At 41.5% G+C, this 17,106-nt stretch overlaps 1 protein-coding gene across 2 annotated transcripts in view; it reads left to right on the top strand.

The window, feature by feature from the left end:
• The first annotated feature begins 9,036 nt into the window (after positions 1 to 9,036).
• RAB3GAP2 (RAB3 GTPase activating non-catalytic protein subunit 2) overlaps positions 9,037 to 17,106 on the top strand; it is a 55,159-nt gene continuing 47,089 nt past the window's right edge. Inside the window, exons 1-3 of one of the 2 annotated variants that reach the window (XM_063303637.1) lie at positions 9,037 to 9,239; positions 16,264 to 16,328; positions 16,794 to 16,920. In XM_063303637.1, the coding sequence (XP_063159707.1) occupies positions 9,119 to 9,239; positions 16,264 to 16,328; positions 16,794 to 16,920 (313 nt within the window). In that variant the 5' untranslated portion in view covers positions 9,037 to 9,118. The remainder of the gene's footprint in view (positions 9,240 to 16,263; positions 16,329 to 16,793; positions 16,921 to 17,106) is intronic. The other variant, XM_063303645.1, reaches the window with a different exon arrangement.

Below are 17,106 nucleotides of genomic sequence, written 5' to 3'. Positions count from 1 at the left end.
TAGATCTGGATATTAGTTCAGTCTAGAAATCTGTAATGTATAGACCATCTTCTCCAAAGAGCTTATTAAGGCATACATGGCCGATCCTTGTCCTGCATTCCACAACCCTGGCTGAGCGGGCACTGGAGCTTTTAGCAGAAATCTGTTGCTGCACTCAGCATTCCCATAGATTGACAAGGGGCTTCAGGGCAGAAATTCCTGCAGGGAAGTTTACCCTGTGACACGTTACCTTAAATCAGTTTGTTCATCATTTTTTTCTTTGTATTCTGTCCTCCATTCTACATCAGAGAGAAGCAAAATGTTAGTTTATGATACCAGATGTATAAATGGTATCAGGACACTTATTGGGCAAGCAGATATTCTTGTAAAATGCATATAAAAACCACCTAAATAGAATTAGTAAAGGCGTTCCTTCTTTCCCATGTATTTAGAATTTTTGTATCCTACCTTGGTTGCTAAGACTTCATGATGACTTACAAACTAAAAGAAACATATGTTTAAAAAAATCCAATTACAGTTCTAAAATTTAACAAAGACAGTGAAAAATGTAGCAAATAATAGAATGACAGAATTGGAGGTCGTCTAGTGCAATCCCTTCCCCAGGGCAGGAACCCTCAGACTATCCCAGGCAAATGGCTGTTCAACCTTTGTTGAAAGCCTCCAGTGATGGACCACCCATGACTCCAGGAGATAGGCTATTCCACTGCTTAATAGCTCTCATGATCAGGAAATCCATTCTTATTTCGGGTTTGGATCTCTCCCTGTAAAGTTCTACCCATTGGTTCTTGTCCTACCCTTGGAAACTATGGTACTATGGAAAATAAATTCACACCCTCTCCCCTATGACAACCCTTCAGATATTGAAAGACTACTACCTTATCTCCTCTTAGCCTTTTCTTCTTTAGGTTACATATCCAGTTCTTTAACTGTTCGTCATAGGATTTATGATAGGACATAACTGCTAAGATGTGACCGGTAATGCTCTGTTAAATGTGAGCATACGTTAGACAATAGATGCAGTATACTGTCCCTTAATTCTCCTTTTAAATATGAGTGTGTGTTAGTTAATAGCTGTAGTATTATTTCCTTCAATTTTTTTCTTTCTTGATTGTATAGTTTTAGTAAATAACATTATTACTTTACTATTGTTTATTTATGATGTTACATAAATATATTGAGAGCTCTTCCACCGAAGTCAAATTCCTTGTATGTCTAATCATACTTGGCCAATAAAGTATGCTATGCTATGCTATGCTATGCTATGCTATGCTATGCTATGCTATGCTATGCTATGCTATGCTATGCTATGCTATGCTATGCTTGTTGTTTATTCGTTTAGTCGCTTCCGACTCTTCGTGACTCCATGGACCAGCCCACGCCAGAGCTTCCTGTCGGTCGTCAACACCCCCAGCTCCCCCAGGGACGAGTCCGTCACCTCTAGAATATCATCCATCCACCTTGCCCTTGGTCGGCCCCTCTTCCTTTTGCCCTCCACTCTCCCTAGCATCAGCATCTTCTCCAGGGTGTCCTGTCTTCTCATTATGCGACCAAAGTATTTCAGTTTTGCCTTTAATATCATTCCCTCAAGTGAGCAGTCTGGCTTTATTTCCTGGAGGATGGACTGGTTTGGCATCTTCTTGCAGTCCAAGGCACTCTCAGAATTCTCCTCCAACACCACAGTTCCAAAGCATCGATCTTCCTTCTCTCAGCCTTCCTTATGGTCCAGCTCTCGCAGCCATATGTTACTACGGGGAACACCATTGCTTTAACTATGTGGACCTTTGTTGTCAGTGTGATGTCTCTGCTCTTAACTATTTTATCGAGATTGGTCATTGCTCTTCTCCCAAGGATTAAGCGTCTTCTGATTTCCTGACTGCAGTCAGCATCTGCAGTAATCTACACATGCTATGCTATGCTATGCTATGCTATGCTATGCTATGCTATGCTAATTCTAATTCTATTCAGCTTCCAAACCCTTCACCATCTTTGTTGCTCTTTGCACTGTTTCTAGTTTGTTTGTTTGTTTGTTTAATTTATTTATTTATCTAATTTATCCCCGCCTATCTCCTCCCGTCGGAGCCTCTGGGCGGTTTACAACAAGTGATTAAAACCATCAGAATAATGCAAAAAATAAAATACAATAAAAATACTATAAATAGAAATAAAGAATAAAGAATAAAAATCCAAGCGATGAAGCATCTAAAACAGTCCAAGTGTGGGAGGAGTTGTCTATAACAACCATCCCCATATAACTCCCCCACTCCACCCCAAGCGAGGCAGCAGAACCAGGTCTTCAGACTCCGCTGAAAGGCCAGGAGCGATGGGGCCAATCTCACCAGCATATTCCACAGGGCGGGAGCTACTGCAGAGAAGGCCCGCTTCCTGGACCCCGCCAGATGAAATTCTTTTACAGATGGGGTCCGTAGCATGCCCTCTCTGCACGATCGGGTGGGACGGGTTGATGTAATGGAGATGAGACGGTCCCTCAGATACCCTGGTCCCATGCCATGTAGGGCTTTAAAGGTGATAACCAACACCTTGAATTGGACCCGGAAGCAAACTGGTACCCAATGCAGCTTGTGCAGCAGTGGTGTTACATGTGCCCTTCTGGGGGCACCAAAAACAGCTTGCACAGCTGCATTCTGGACCAGCTGAAGCTTCCGGATACTTTCCAAGGGTAGCCCCATGTACAGCGCATTGCAATAGTCTATCTGAGAGATAACAAGGGCATGAGTGACTGTTCGAAGGGCCTCCTGGTCCAGGAAGGGGCGTAACTGGTGCACAGCACATAGCTGCACAAAGGCTCTCCTGGCCACGGCTGCCACCTGCTCCTCGAGCAGGAGCCGTGAATCCAGGAGGACCCCCAAGTTACGCACCGGGTCTGTCTGGGGCAGTGCAACCCCATCCAGAACCAGAGATGTTAATGTCCTGGATACAGAAGAACCATTAACCCACAGCTACTCGGTCTTACCAGGGTTCAGTTGAAGCCTGTTGTTCCCCATCCAGGCCCCCACAGCCCCCAGACACTCGGAGAGGGTGGTCACAGCATCACTTATTTCACCCGGGATGGAGATGTACAATTGAGTATCATCAGCATACTGATGATACCTCATCCCATGGTGACGGATGATCTCACCCAGCTGTTTCATGTAGTTGTTAAAAAGGAGAGGGGAGAGTACTGATCTCTGTGGCACCCCACAAAGAAGGGGCTGCGGGGCCGATCTCTCCTCCCCTATCAACACCGACTGGGATCGGCCCTGGAGGAAGGAGGTGAACCAGCGTAAGACTACACCGCCCATCCCCAACTCCCTGAGCCGACCCAAAAGGATACCATGGTCGATGGTATCGAAAGCCGCTGAGAGATCAAGGAGAGCGAGGATGGATGCACTGCCTCCATCCTGCTCCCGCCAGAGATCATCCATAAGTGCAACCAATGCCGTTTCCATCCCATAACTGGGCCTGAAACCTGACTGAAAGTGGTTAGATAATCCGTTTCCTCCAGGACCCTCTGGAGCTGCAAAGCCACCACTTTCTCAACCACCTTCCCCAGAAAGGGGAGGTGGGAGACTGGACGAAAATTGTCCAGAACAGTAGGGTCCAGCAATGGCTTCTTGAGGAGGGGTTGTACCAATGCGTCTTTAAAGGCCGCCGGAAACACCCCCTCCCCCAAGGATGTATTAACCATCGCATGGACCCAACCACATGTAACCTCCCGGCCTGCTTTTACTAGCCAGGAGGGACACGGGTCTAGATGGCATGTGGTGGCATTTACTGTCCGTAGGATCCTGTCCACTTCCTCAGGTCCAACAGGATCAAACTGCTCCCAGATAACTAGGTAAGCCTGTTCCCCTGGTATCTCTCCAGACCACGCCTCACGCCTGGAGTCCAACTTGGAGCGGATCCGAGCGATTTTGTCCTGCAGATGCTCAGCAAATTCCTCTGCACAGCCCTGTAGGTGGGTCACTGAACCCACCTTCCCCAAAAGGGATTGAGTGATCTTAAACAGGGCCATCGGGCGGCATTCTGCAGACTCAATAACAGCGGAGAAATATTGATGTTTCGCTGCTTTTATCACCACAAGGTAGGCCTTAATGGCGGCTTTTACCTGTGTTCGGTCGAATTCAGTCTTTGTCTTCCTCCAGCGGCACTCTAGGTGTCTCTTAACCCTCTTCAGCACCCTCAACTCCTCCGTAAACCACAGGGAGTGCCGGGTTCGATGAGACAAGAGAGGCCGCACAGGCGCAATCCTGTCCAAGGCCCCAGCTGCCTCCCTATTCCAGGCTGCAGCTAGGGCCTCCGCTGGACCATGCAGCAGATCACCGGGTATAACCCCCAGCTCCCTCTGAAACCCTACCGGGTCCATCAGTTGCCGGGGGTGGACCAATCGAATGGGTCCTACCTCCCTGCGGAGGGGGGTGGCATAAGAGAATCTCAGGGCCACCAGGGTCTGGTCTGACCATGACAATGGGGACAGATCTATCTCTCCCCTCAGATCACATTGCCACTGCTCTGACAAGAAAACAGTTCCTGTTTTCCTCAGCATCATCACAGCATCCTTTTTGTATTGTGGTGACCAAAACTAGACACATCTTAAAGCTGCCAAGGTTGTAAAACACTGAGCTAGACAGAGGAGCCTCTGATAGCAGGGTGATCTTTAAAATACTCTCTCCTGAGAATCTTAATGGCCAGCTAGGTTCATAACAGCCACTGCTAACCATAATTTAGCCAAAGAAGTACACAATAACTCCTTTCCCCAGGACATTGTGATTTATTTTCTGGCAACTGTAAAATCTGAATCTGTCATGATAGCTAAATAGATAAGCAGGGCATTTGATTAATTCTAATCAGAAGCAGTTATTGTGCTGTATTTGCATGACATGCTTGCTAGAAACCCACACAAGTGTTTAAGAGTTGCAGTGACTGGGGAAAGGAACCACAGAGTGTCCAAGTGTTGCAAATGCATTCAACGACTTGCTTGCGATACCTGTCTATTTTCCTGCTAGATTTTTCCCCTAGATTTCCTAACTGCTTATTTGTTTGTTCATTTATTTTGATAATTTTAGATGTCACTGCAATTCATATTTTCCTTATCCTCTCATGAGTCAACCCCCCCACCCCCAAGTCTGAAAACCATTTGCAGATTTTGAAGGGAAGAGAGGGAGAGCACAAGTGGTTGTTGGCTTGTGAAACATTTTGCCTTTTATTGGATACTTCCTGTTTACAAATCCCAATCTTTTAATTCTTCCTGTTGATCAAAACGCAAGTATTAGTAACAGCATGCCTTAATAGCTCCAGTGCTGTCAAGGAAAGTACAGTGAATTCTTCACTATAGGTTCCTTCATGTCTTTGTTGTTTTTTTTTGCAGTTATAGCAAGAACAGCAATTTTGCTAAAGAAATGAAAGAAAAACACATGTACAGGAACCAGCAATTAACCCTCCATTAAACAGAAACTCACATTGTGGCAATTCAGGAAGACTGTTCTAAGAGTAAATAAAAGAACCTATTTAACTGTTACTTAAAATCACAAATGACAGGAAGCAATGAGCCTGTGGGTAGGAAGCTATTAATATTAGAAATGCCTGTACAAAAGGAACACTTACTTTTCAGTAAACTTTAAAAAAGGATTTTGACAATTGTGGAGGATATTTTAGATCACATACTGTATTAAATGCTCTGAAATACACATTTTCATTTTGCTTCTAGATCATCATTTTAATATGTTTTCATTTTTGTGTATGGGAATGGCCTATTATCAGAGGCTTTCTGAAACTGAATTCCTGGGGACAAATAAATGACTGCAGAACTCTCTGAAGTTCCTAACCCCCTTTCCCTTTTTCTTCTTCCAATTTTTGTCACCACAGTATTTTTTCAACCTATCATAACATGGGGGCAGGGAAGCAGCTTTGGGATATCTTAAGAGCCACTCCATATCTTGCTTTAATTTTTTCCCAGTTTTTTCCTGTGCTTTGCACTTATGCTTTTGAAATCAATAGCATTGGAAGGAGCCATATAGCCCTTTGAGTCCAAATCCCTGCTCAGTGCAAGAATCCAGAATCAAAGCATCCCAGAAAGCCAGTTGTCGAGTTTCTTCAACATATCTAATGAAAGAGAACCCACCACTTCTCTGGATAATCGGTTCCACTGCCTCCAATGAGTTTTTGCCAGAACAGAAAACTGGAGTGCAGATGTTAGCGCTATTTGGGCAGCCTTCCCCACAAATTAACCACTGATGAAGGGAGAATGGACTCATACCCACATTCAACCCAACAACTGCATCCAGGACTCTTGAAGGAGGTTGTGGATGTCATTTGGGAGCTCCTTTTTGAGACCTTTGAAAAATCATGGAGGATAAGCATAATGTCAGAGGATTGGAGAAGGGCAAATGTTTTGGAAATGCAGGAAAAAGAGCATCTGAATGACCACAGACTAGTGAGCTTGATGGTGCTTTCAGGAAAATCTCAAGGACACGTTAATAAGAGGTCAGTCAGTGAGCATTTAGAAAAGAATGCACTGCCAGGCAGGAACCAACATGGATTTATCATGCTGTGGCCTCAAATCAATCTGATTTTTTCTTTTGTCTTTTGGACAAAGTAACTGAGCACAGGAAAGCAGTGGACAAAAGAGTATAATGACTTTAGCACAGTATTTGACAAAGTCTCCCAAGAGAACCTAGCAGAGAAAGTAGAAAATATGGGCTAGATTATGCTATCATTAGCTAGACTATGTTACTACTGAACAATTGTATTAAAATGGTACATGACAATGGCTTGGTGTCAAGCTGGAAGGAAGTGCCCAGTTGCATAGTGCAGAGTTCTGTCCTTGGATGAGTGTGGTTCAACTTATTTATAAATGCCTTGGACAAAGATTAGAAAACATGATTATCAAATTTGGAGGCCATACAAAGATAGAGGGATAGCAAACAGAGGACAGTATCAATATTCAGGAGGATTTTCACCAGTTGGAACAATGGGTAGATACCAGTAAGATGAATTTCAAGAAAGAAGAATGCAGAGTTATTAATTTGGATAAAAAAGAAAAAAAGCATGAGTAAGATTTTATTTATTTGCTCAATGTATATGTCTACCCAATCAATAGGTAATGGGTGAGACCATACTGAGCATCAGCATTTGAAAATAACGAACTGGGTGTCTTGGTGGATCACAAGTTGAACAGTGTGAGTTTCCTTGCAGCAGTGTGCAATTACAATAAATAAAGCAAAACAAACCCAAAACATAATCCTATGTTGCATCCACATAAGGGAATTCCTGCACTGGGCAGGAGGTTGGGCTAGATGATCTCAAGATACAGCCCAACCCTTGTAATCAATGCTTTTATGAATTCATCTGTATAGGAGGACCTACTTATAAGCAAATGCTTCTCCCATCACTGAGCTTATGATTGTGCAGAATTCTGCATGGGAGGAGAGAAGGAGCTTACGTGAGGAGAAGAAATACTTGTCTCCAACTTATAGTTGGCACAGAGAAGCAGGGCCAACAGAAGGCTGACAGCAGGAAAGAGGAAAGCATGTGCAGCTCCAGTTTTTCACATGATCACTGAAGAGGCTGTGAGCATATTATGTGTTTGTAATTGTTGTTACTGATCACATTATCAGATCTTCTTACCTTACTGAGCTAAATAAACTGTATGTTCTGTGCAGGCTCAGTTTGTAGTCCAAAGCACATTGACTAGAGCAGTGTTTTTCAACCTCAGCAACTTTAAGCTGTGTGGACTTCAACTCCCAGAATTCCCCAGCCAACCCTGCTGGCTAGGGAATTCTGGGAGTTGAAGTCCATACAGCTTAAAGTTACTGAGGTTGAGAAACATTGAACTAGAGTCTCCTAAATAATTTATAAAGAGAAAAGTCTCACTGAAATCTGTTAGCTTAGTTTAAGTTTAGGTTTAAGCAAAATCAAAGGAATTTGTTACATTCTTTCTAGGCTCATACATTGTGCTAATCCATGGTTTGCTTAATTGTAGTTTAACAAAAAAACCACAGCTGACTAGGCTCACACAGTAATCACTATATAGGTTCACACTATAATCACTATTTAACAAAGTTTGCTCAGCCAATGGTAAACGAAACATTCCGTGGCTTACCACAATAAGTGAATCAGCTACCAAATTAGACCCCTGTACTAGGAATGTGCCACATATTATGTGTGTGGTACAGCTGTTTCAGGTTGCCTGTGCCTGAGCAGAAACACAAATATTCTGGATGCCCGGGGTAGGAACAGTAGTACTGTAGAGGTGTTCTGGAGAGAAGCAGTGGAGAGAGAGAAAAAGTCTGGGTCCCTGTGGGTGGCGGCTGAGGAGGAACAGAAGGCACTGGAAATCTGGGATGACTGAGCCATATTGGGGGTGGGATGCTGTACACCAGCCTTGCTCACCCCATAAAATCACTCTGGGATCCCTCTGGACTTCAGGGTTTGTTTCTGCCGAATGAGAGCAAGCCGAAACAGTTCAGTAAAACTTATGGCTTCTTTTGAAATAGAATATACTTTTCCTTTCATGTACAGCCCTAAATGGGATCTTCCGGTTTAACAGTGTCTACGCTGAAGACATACCAACTTCTCTGAGATAGAACCGGGAATCTGTTGCATCTAAAGGACCTATCCCCTCACTAATCTGCCTACAGCTCTCTTTCAGTAAAGATAGTCAGGACCACCAAATCGATCGCTTTCTTAAGTCACACATCCTCATTTACACTGCATACCAACTCAGCCCGTGCGGACAGCTTGCAGTTCCGGGTGTCCCAGAAACCCGAAATCTGTGTTCACTGAATAACTGATAGTGTAGCAAGTCACTATGGATAAGCCTGTCGTGCAAAGGCAGCCATTGTCCCAAGAAGCAGCTAAAGAAAAATGCGACAGCTCAGCTTCAATCTTTGCCTCTTCTCACTCCACTCTGAGCGAAGTGCTACTGCCCAAGGCGTCACTCCTCCCCAGCCACGTGAGCAGCGCTGTCATTCGGGGTTGGTTCTCCTCCCTTTCCTGGTCTGCTCGGCGCCTGCGTAGTAGCGTCTGCAGGGGCTTTGACCGCTTCCGGGTGGGGTTGGCAGTCAGGATCGCGAGTCGGGTGAGCCAGCGGGGCTTCGGGCGCGGGAGAGAGGGCAACGCCATGGCCTGCACTCTCGTGCCTTTCTGCAGCTTCCAGGACCTCGAGTCGGCGCGGGATTTCCTGTGCTCTCATCTTCGGCAGAGTGGCGCGGGTGAACCGTGGGGTGCCAAGGAATGCGGCGGTGAGCCTCGACTTCTGGGTCCGAGTGGGACGACATGGGACGGGGCTGAGGGTAGTGGTGGTGTGCCGGTAATGCGGATTATGTCTTCTGTCCGCGGTGCCAGCAAGGCTGCTACCTGTCAGGGACTTGCCTTCATCCATCCTTCAACTTCTCTTAGCTCTAGGTTTGCATGTAAGAAGAGTTGGGGTCGCCATCCCTTCAACTTAATCTCCCCAGGCAGGCTGTTTTTCAGTGGTTCTAAGCCTGTGAAAAGACCATAGAAAAGGTACATGTATGGGTTAGGTATGGCACCTTTGACTGCAGTAAGTAGCCCATGTATTTTCCTTTTCCTGCAGCCCATATGCACCATGTAATGTGATAAAGAACTAGGTGTATACTAGATTTCATATTTTTGATTCAGGATCAATCACTTATGGGTGGACTCTGCAGCAGTCAGTGACTAAGTTGATACTATTTGTACAGTTTTATAAAAGAACCCAGTTCTTTTAAGGCCAACTGGTTATTCAATATTCTGGTTATGATCTGGAAAGTTATTGTAGATCCTGCAAGTGCTGGCTAAACTTCATCAGTGTTGTAGTCAAAAGCATCACCCAACACCAGGTTGTCTAGACCTGCCATAGTGACTTTTTAAAATTAAAGGCAGCTTTTCTGCAATAGGGGTGAACAAACTCTGAATGGCAACATTTTTGTTAAAATAAGTAAAATAAACAAAAACTAAGTACAATTTAGAGAGGCAGTTTGGTGGAGTGGTTAAGGCGTCAGGCTAGAAACTGGGAGCCCATGTATTCTAGTATTGCCTTAGGCACAAAGCCAACTGGATGACCTTGGGCCAGTCACTCCCTCTAAGCCCTAGGAAGCAGGCAGTGGCAAACCACTTTGGAAATCTTGCCAAGATAACTGCAGGGACTTATCCAAGCAGCGCCAGGAGTAAAATACTGACTTGAAGGCACACACACAAAAGTACGATTTATCACAAGAGTCACATAGGCCTAAAAACTATTAATGATAACATGGATAGGTAGTTTGTTTTCTAATAGAAGAGAATATCTGTAGCTCAGGGTTGAACTGTGGAGTCCTAGGTGCTCTCTGAGCTTGGTTGTTTGCTTGTAGACGTTTCATCGCCCAACTGGGTAACATCATAAGTGCTGGTGATGCTACCAATGCTGATGATGTTACCTAGTCAGGTAATGAAAAAACCAAGCTCAGAGAGCACCAAGGTCTCCACAGTTTGTTTTCTCTTTGCAAGCTTTTTGTGTGGCTCAGGCCACATATGCATCAAAAGATTTGTAACAGAAGTCTGAATGAGTCTAGATTTTGAGGTGATACCCAGTGTTTCTCAAATAACCAAATCATGCCAGTTTTATATCTCACAATAAACTAGTAAAGTTAATAGTGAACAGGAATTTTAGACTGGCAAACCTTATAGACTAGTGTTTGAGAAACACTGTTATAGGCATTACAAACTAGGAAAGACAGGTGGGCTAGTGAGCTACTATACTTTTCTGAATTTTATTTTAGGTAATGTAAGCAAAATAATTAGAAATAAATCTAATTCGGGGGAAATCTACAAGTCCTACTTAATATCTAAAATTAGAAATGGAAAAAGAAGGACTCTGAGTTTATCCGTACTGCTTTTATTCTTCTGTTTTAATTGACCTAATTCTTTGCTAACACAGGAACATCTAAACAGCATTGCTTTGTTAGTTTAGGAGTTCACTGTTGCTTTCTAGTAAGCAGCCTTGGTTAAACAGTCCTAATTTATCCTTGATGGTTGTCAACCCAAAGCAGGAGATCAGAAAGTTCATATAACGTCCCATGAACTACCACAGATTGGGAGAGTTCTCAGCAAACAAAATGCAGTCCATGTTGGAGAACAGGTAAAACATGTGCTTGCAGCTGTGACCCTTTCTGGAAAAATATATCATTTAGTGTATTTATTCATGCTCTACTTGATTCCGTAAGTTAATTTGTCATAAATGGTATGTGTAATACTCTCATGCCTTACCCTATGCAACAAAAAGTGCATATATTGATGGGTAGCAACTTGGCTCTGAGAAGTTGGTCATGAATAACATGAATCTTTAATTCATTTTTGTGTGCCATGCTCATTAACATGGCAAGGAGATGATAAACACCTGGCACCTGTTTTGCATTTAATTTGAATTCTTTTTTCTTCATATGTTTAACAAAATCTGAGTTTTGTGCAATGTAACATGAACTTAAAAATCAAGAGACCTGTCTGTAAGCATGATGAATGGGAGAGAAAGAAGATGTGGGGTAATAAGGATGAGACCCATCCATTGCACTCTAGGTATGCTGACCCCTGCAATTTCCCCAAATGCGGAAAACTTGACTGCATAATTTGTGGTAGTGGTGGTGGGGGGACTGTGTTTGTGCTTTATGGCTTGCTTTCTGAATGAAAATATTGACCCTCTGTTTCCAGCTACTGTAAGCATAGTTGTAGTCGTAAGATTCATCCCACTGCATTTTATCCCGAAATGTTGCTGTTGTACAAGCAAACTGGTCCCTATCTTTACCATCTGAAGTTTATAAGAAAATTATTGTTGCCAGATATCTTTGTAGTTTATATGGGGAGACAGAATAACAAATACTACTAAAGCTAGTTGTTACTTACCACAGATTACCAGAACTAGTGACTATTTCCAAGCCAGGAATTATGAAGGTGTTGTGCCACAGGAGAGGAACAGATTATTGGAGCAGAGTTCCAAATTGCAACATTTTGGAAGTAACTTTATTTTTACTTCTATTTATATTATTTTTTTACTGTATTTTATTCTTTGTATTTATTGTGATGGTTTTAATCGATTGTTGTAAACCGCCCGGAGTCCTCCAACAGGAGATGGGCGGGGATAAATTAGATAAATAAATAAAATAAACTCAGTTTGTTTTCTTATATAGCTGTGGAGATTGGTATAGGGAGAGTGTGTGGAGCATAGCTTCTAGAATTCTTTCTAATCCATTCAGAACAGCTCTGCTGTATATCACATGGCCCAAAAGATAGCAGGAGGGAGGCTTAGAATGGAGCAATTGGCAGCCTTCTGAGAAAATGCCCAACTGCCTCTTCCATATGGATGTACTGGGGAAAAGTTTCATGGATTTTTTTTTTCATCTGCAGCCTCTGCTGAATCCAGCCAATTTTCACACTCGTTCCTCTTGCCCGCTTCTCTCTCCACACCCAGTTTGGTTCAGTTCTGCTAGGTTTTGGGAGAATTATCCTGCTGGATAAATGGTCAGGCAAATAGCTGACTGAGGTCCTTTGCATAATTTCTTTCCTACATTTCAATGGACAGGAAAAAATGGTTTTAGAGAAATGATTTATAAAATGAGGAGGTGTGTCTCGAGAAACTTAAAAGACCATGTTTGTTTAAATTGCTTTTTAACTTGTGACAATAAAGATTTAATCGGCAGTGAAGAGACACCCACGTAATAAAAGCAACTAAGCTGTTGACATAACTGTTTATTATTTGATGCATTATGCATCAGATGGAACAGTGCTACTTCCTTGGCAGATTTCTTGCTATTTTTAATGAATACTTGTATTACTATGAGGTGATTGGTGTTATGAAGCTTTAGAAAATCATCCTAGTTACATAATTTGGGCAGTTGGATAGTTTCAAAAACTCTATAAAACAAGGGTGCTTAAGAAGAACAGACATTAATACTTGTAGTTTTCCTCTTTACTTTTTGTAGCTTTTGCGTGATACCCGTAAGCCGTAAGTCGCTCATGTTCAAATTATGATTGGATGTGCAGTATAGTTCATGTGAATTTCTCAAATAAAAATACGAAGAACATTCAGTCAGAATTTTCTTATGCAAATATGCTGTAGTTTCCATTCTGTAGCAAGAATTTAACAAATTAGTGACCTTTAAAGTTTGATGTTTCAACTGTAACAATACATGTGCATGTTCTAAATAGCACAAGAACAGAGTGATTTGTAAATCTTCATAGCTTAATGTTGCTCAGTATAAGTGGTACTTTATTTGAAATCTCTTACAAAGCCATAATTCTTTGCTATGTTCCTCCTTAAATCTGTTTCTTCATACAGTGGAAAAAAGCAAATTTATCACAGAGGCTTTCTAGGTTTGCTTTATTAATTTGTATGTGAACTACAATAACCTAAACAAGCTTCAAAGGGAAAATGAGAAGCTGATCCATGTAAACGTGTTGTTTATAAAATGATTGTGTTGCCTTTAAAATAACTTTATTTATGTTACAATATAACATAATAAATAAAGTATTTTATTTATTTATGTATAGCTACATAATCAGATTTGTTTGGGTGATCCTGTTAAAGGATGAATGACAGTTCAGTAAATTGCCTTCTGTGAGAATCTAAAAGGACTAGTGTAGCAGCAGCAAGTGTTTCTCTTCTATGAAGCTGTAGACTCTGCTCTTGTCAAGCAATATGTTAAGGCTGTTTTGTTTTGAAACAGCCTGGGTGTGGAATGCATTGTCTAAGTATTTTGGAACACCCCAAGCCTCAATTTTTTTTAATATTTTTTTTTATCCTGCCTTTATTACTTTTATAAGTAACTCAAAGCAGGGAACATACCTAATGCTCCTTCCTCCTCTTTTCCCCACAACAACAACCCTGTTTGGTGAGTTGGGCTGAGAGAGAGTGACTGGCCCAAGGTCACCCAGCCGGCTCCCATGCCTAAGGCAGGACTAGAACTCTCAGTCTCCTGGTTCCTAGCCCAGAACCTTAACCACTAAACCAAACTGGCTCTCCATTGAGAGACATTGAGCTCATTGACATTGAGCACTAAATGCTTCCAAAATGCTCAGAGAGCTGGTATTGTGCTTGAGACTGGAAGCTTTGCAAAATTTCACACTCAAAACATTTTGATATTAAAGATTTTGCACATCCTTTTATATATCAGTTTTAGTCTTCTAGCTTATTAAGTATATTCAAAGACTAGCTTGAGATAGATAAAATGATTAGTATGCAGGTAGAGATAAAGGAGAACCTGGTTAAGGTGCTGGAGTAGGGGGAGAGAGACCTAGGTTCTAGTCCTCCTTTAGGGATGGAAACTAGCTGGGTGACTTTGGGCCAGTTGCTCTCTTAGAGTCCTAGATGGGAAGTTGAAGAACATCCCAGAAGAAGACAATGGCAAACCACTTTTGCAATGTTGCCAAGGAAACCCCACAGACCTCTCCATGAAGTAGCCAGGAGTCAAAGTTAACTCAAAGTCACCAAAACAGAGAGGGAAAGAGATAAAATTTATATTACTGACCCCTGCTATCTAAAAGAAGGCCACAAACTCCCAGAACTCCATACACATAAAAACCAAGATGCCACATGAATCTTGAGCACCCTCAAACTCCATGTCATTTCTGGTCACCATCTTTATGCAAAAAGCTTTCATAGCTTTCAGAGGCTCAGCCCTGCAGATAACTAGATGTGTAATGAAGTTGGACTTTAGGGAACAGATTAGATTATTGCTGTGGTACTGCTCTCCCTGCTGCACAACATCTTCCTTCTGTCCCAAGTCATTTTAGGCCTGACACATACTGGGGGTTGCACATTAGATCTGGTTTTTGTTTCAAGGTAGTTAAGACATGATCTGGTTATGAAAAACATTGCTATTAGTCTGTTGCATTGGTCAGATCACTTTCTGATTGCTTTTCAGCTTGCTGGTGCCACCTGTCAGGCCCAGCCCAAGAATGACAAAGAGCCAATCCAGCCAAACTTTAGTCCTTTCTTTGCTCACACCGCATAGACAGAATCTTGCCGGACTAAAGCTACCCTACCTAACCTAAAGGGAAATAACCTGGAAGGCTCTAGGGTGTGGACAGAAATAATTAAATAAATGTTATATTTGGTGGGGAAGTTGATTAGGAGGTTTCTTTTTTTTCTTATAAGGGGAGGGAGCAACTATATTTAGTGATTTTTATAATGTGCCAATGGAATGATTTATAGAAATAATGTGATTTTGGTTTAATATAGAGTAAGGGATTGATTATGGAAAATTGTTGTATATCCTTGCTGTTAAAAGTCGGAAGTCACCTCTTTTTGTAATTTTGAAAAATTTTCTCTTTGTTTCTACACTTCTTTAGTTTTTTTCTTTTTTTGTCTTTGTAGTTTTTTGTTTTTCTGTAGCTTTTATCTTTGCTTGAAACTTAATAAAATTCTTATTAAAAAAACTGCCTGGGAGGTGACTTGTGGTTGGGTCTTTGGGGTGATGTCAGCCTCTTTGAGTGAGGGATTAGATCTTTGGCCTTGAAGCAGGCTTTGGTATGCCCTCTCATCAAGAAGTCATCGTTGGACCCAGTGGTCCTGGACAATTATCATCCAATCTTCAACCTCCCCTTCTTTGGAAAGGCTATAGAGTGGGTAGTCAGGCTTCAGTGGACCCTGGAAGAAATGGGTTATTTGGATCCATTTCAGTCAGCCAGCATGCAGTCTAGAAATGTTTCTACAACTAGTAATCAAAGCTAAAATAACCTATGAAAGAGACATGGTATTCTTCAACTATTATAAATCAGCTTTTACTGCTTGCATCACTTTCTGAAACAGGTAGAAACTGCTTGACATGCCACAATGCATGACTGAATCTACATTATTAATATAAAAATGTACAGCGATTATGTCTAATATTTTTCTTCCCTGATTAGGTAATTATGAGATATTGCTGTTATAGTCTTTAGAGGATATTTGGATAAGCCTTCCCCACATAGCTGCCCTCCAGAAATGCTGGGACAATAGTGCCTTGCATTTTCAGGTTCTGGCTATGCTGGCTGGAAATTTTGAGAGCAGTAATCCTAACTTACCTGGAGAGCAATAGATGGGGAGGACTGCTCAAAATAATTTTCAGAGATGTTTATGCTTTCTTACTTGGAAGTTTGTTGGTTGAGGATTTCTGGCATTTTTTTAAAGTGCTCTTGGTATTATTCAAATAATAATCACATTGTCATGAACATTGGGATGCAGCATTTTATTTCAGTACATGTAACTCTGATGGCTCTGATTTGCTAAACTAAATTAGGTTTTGTAAATATTAGGTAAATCATCAAACTGGGAAGAAGAGAGTTGGGGTCCCTGGGATGAAGCAGCGACTCAAGAACCTGTAAGGCTTTTTTATTTACCATTATTGCTAATTATATCTTCTATAAACAAGCTTGATATCAGAATAATTTGAATAATCCATTAAAAACTCTGAAAAGTTTCATTAATCAATTTGTAATGCTTAATACACACATTTAGGTTAAATACCGATTATCATACAACCATCCTTTATTGTATAATGTTAAAATATGTATGATTTGCCTCTATTGGTGGCATTTGAGGACAGCTAACAATATTACAATTATAAATCTGATTGATGAAATAAATACATAAATAAAAAAGCAAAATGTATAATTTTCATAATGTTTAAATGCTTTCAACAATCCCATTAAGATTGTGGTCACATTGCTTATCTGCATATTCCTTAAATGCTATTAATGTTTTTGTACATAAGCAATCTTTGTACAATTATATATAGTTATTTTTTGCCCAGGAAAGTAGTAACTTCGGTAGTCACTATTTATAGGAAGAAGAAGACGACTCAGCATCTAAAACACAAGCAAGTTCCTGGCTGCAGGACTGTGTATTATCTTTGTCACCAACAAATGATCTCATGGTAATAGCTCGTGAGCAGAAAGCAGTGTTTTTTGTCCGTAAGTATACTGTTTTATGCTATTATATTTGAGAATATATTCAAGTAAATATTGTCAATTGAGACTCATAAATAATATAATGAGATTAGGTTACGATTAAAGCCACATACCCTGGTACTCACTGATGTTTCTGTTTATCAGGAGAATGATAAATGGAGAAGATTTGTTTACCTCTAACAACTACTC

The sequence above is a fragment of the Candoia aspera genome, chromosome 1, assembly GCF_035149785.1.
Source record: "Candoia aspera isolate rCanAsp1 chromosome 1, rCanAsp1.hap2, whole genome shotgun sequence".
Lineage (NCBI taxonomy): Eukaryota > Metazoa > Chordata > Lepidosauria > Squamata > Boidae > Candoia > Candoia aspera.
Note: the sequence above shows the minus strand (reverse complement) of the source record. Positions and strands in the feature narration are given on the sequence as shown.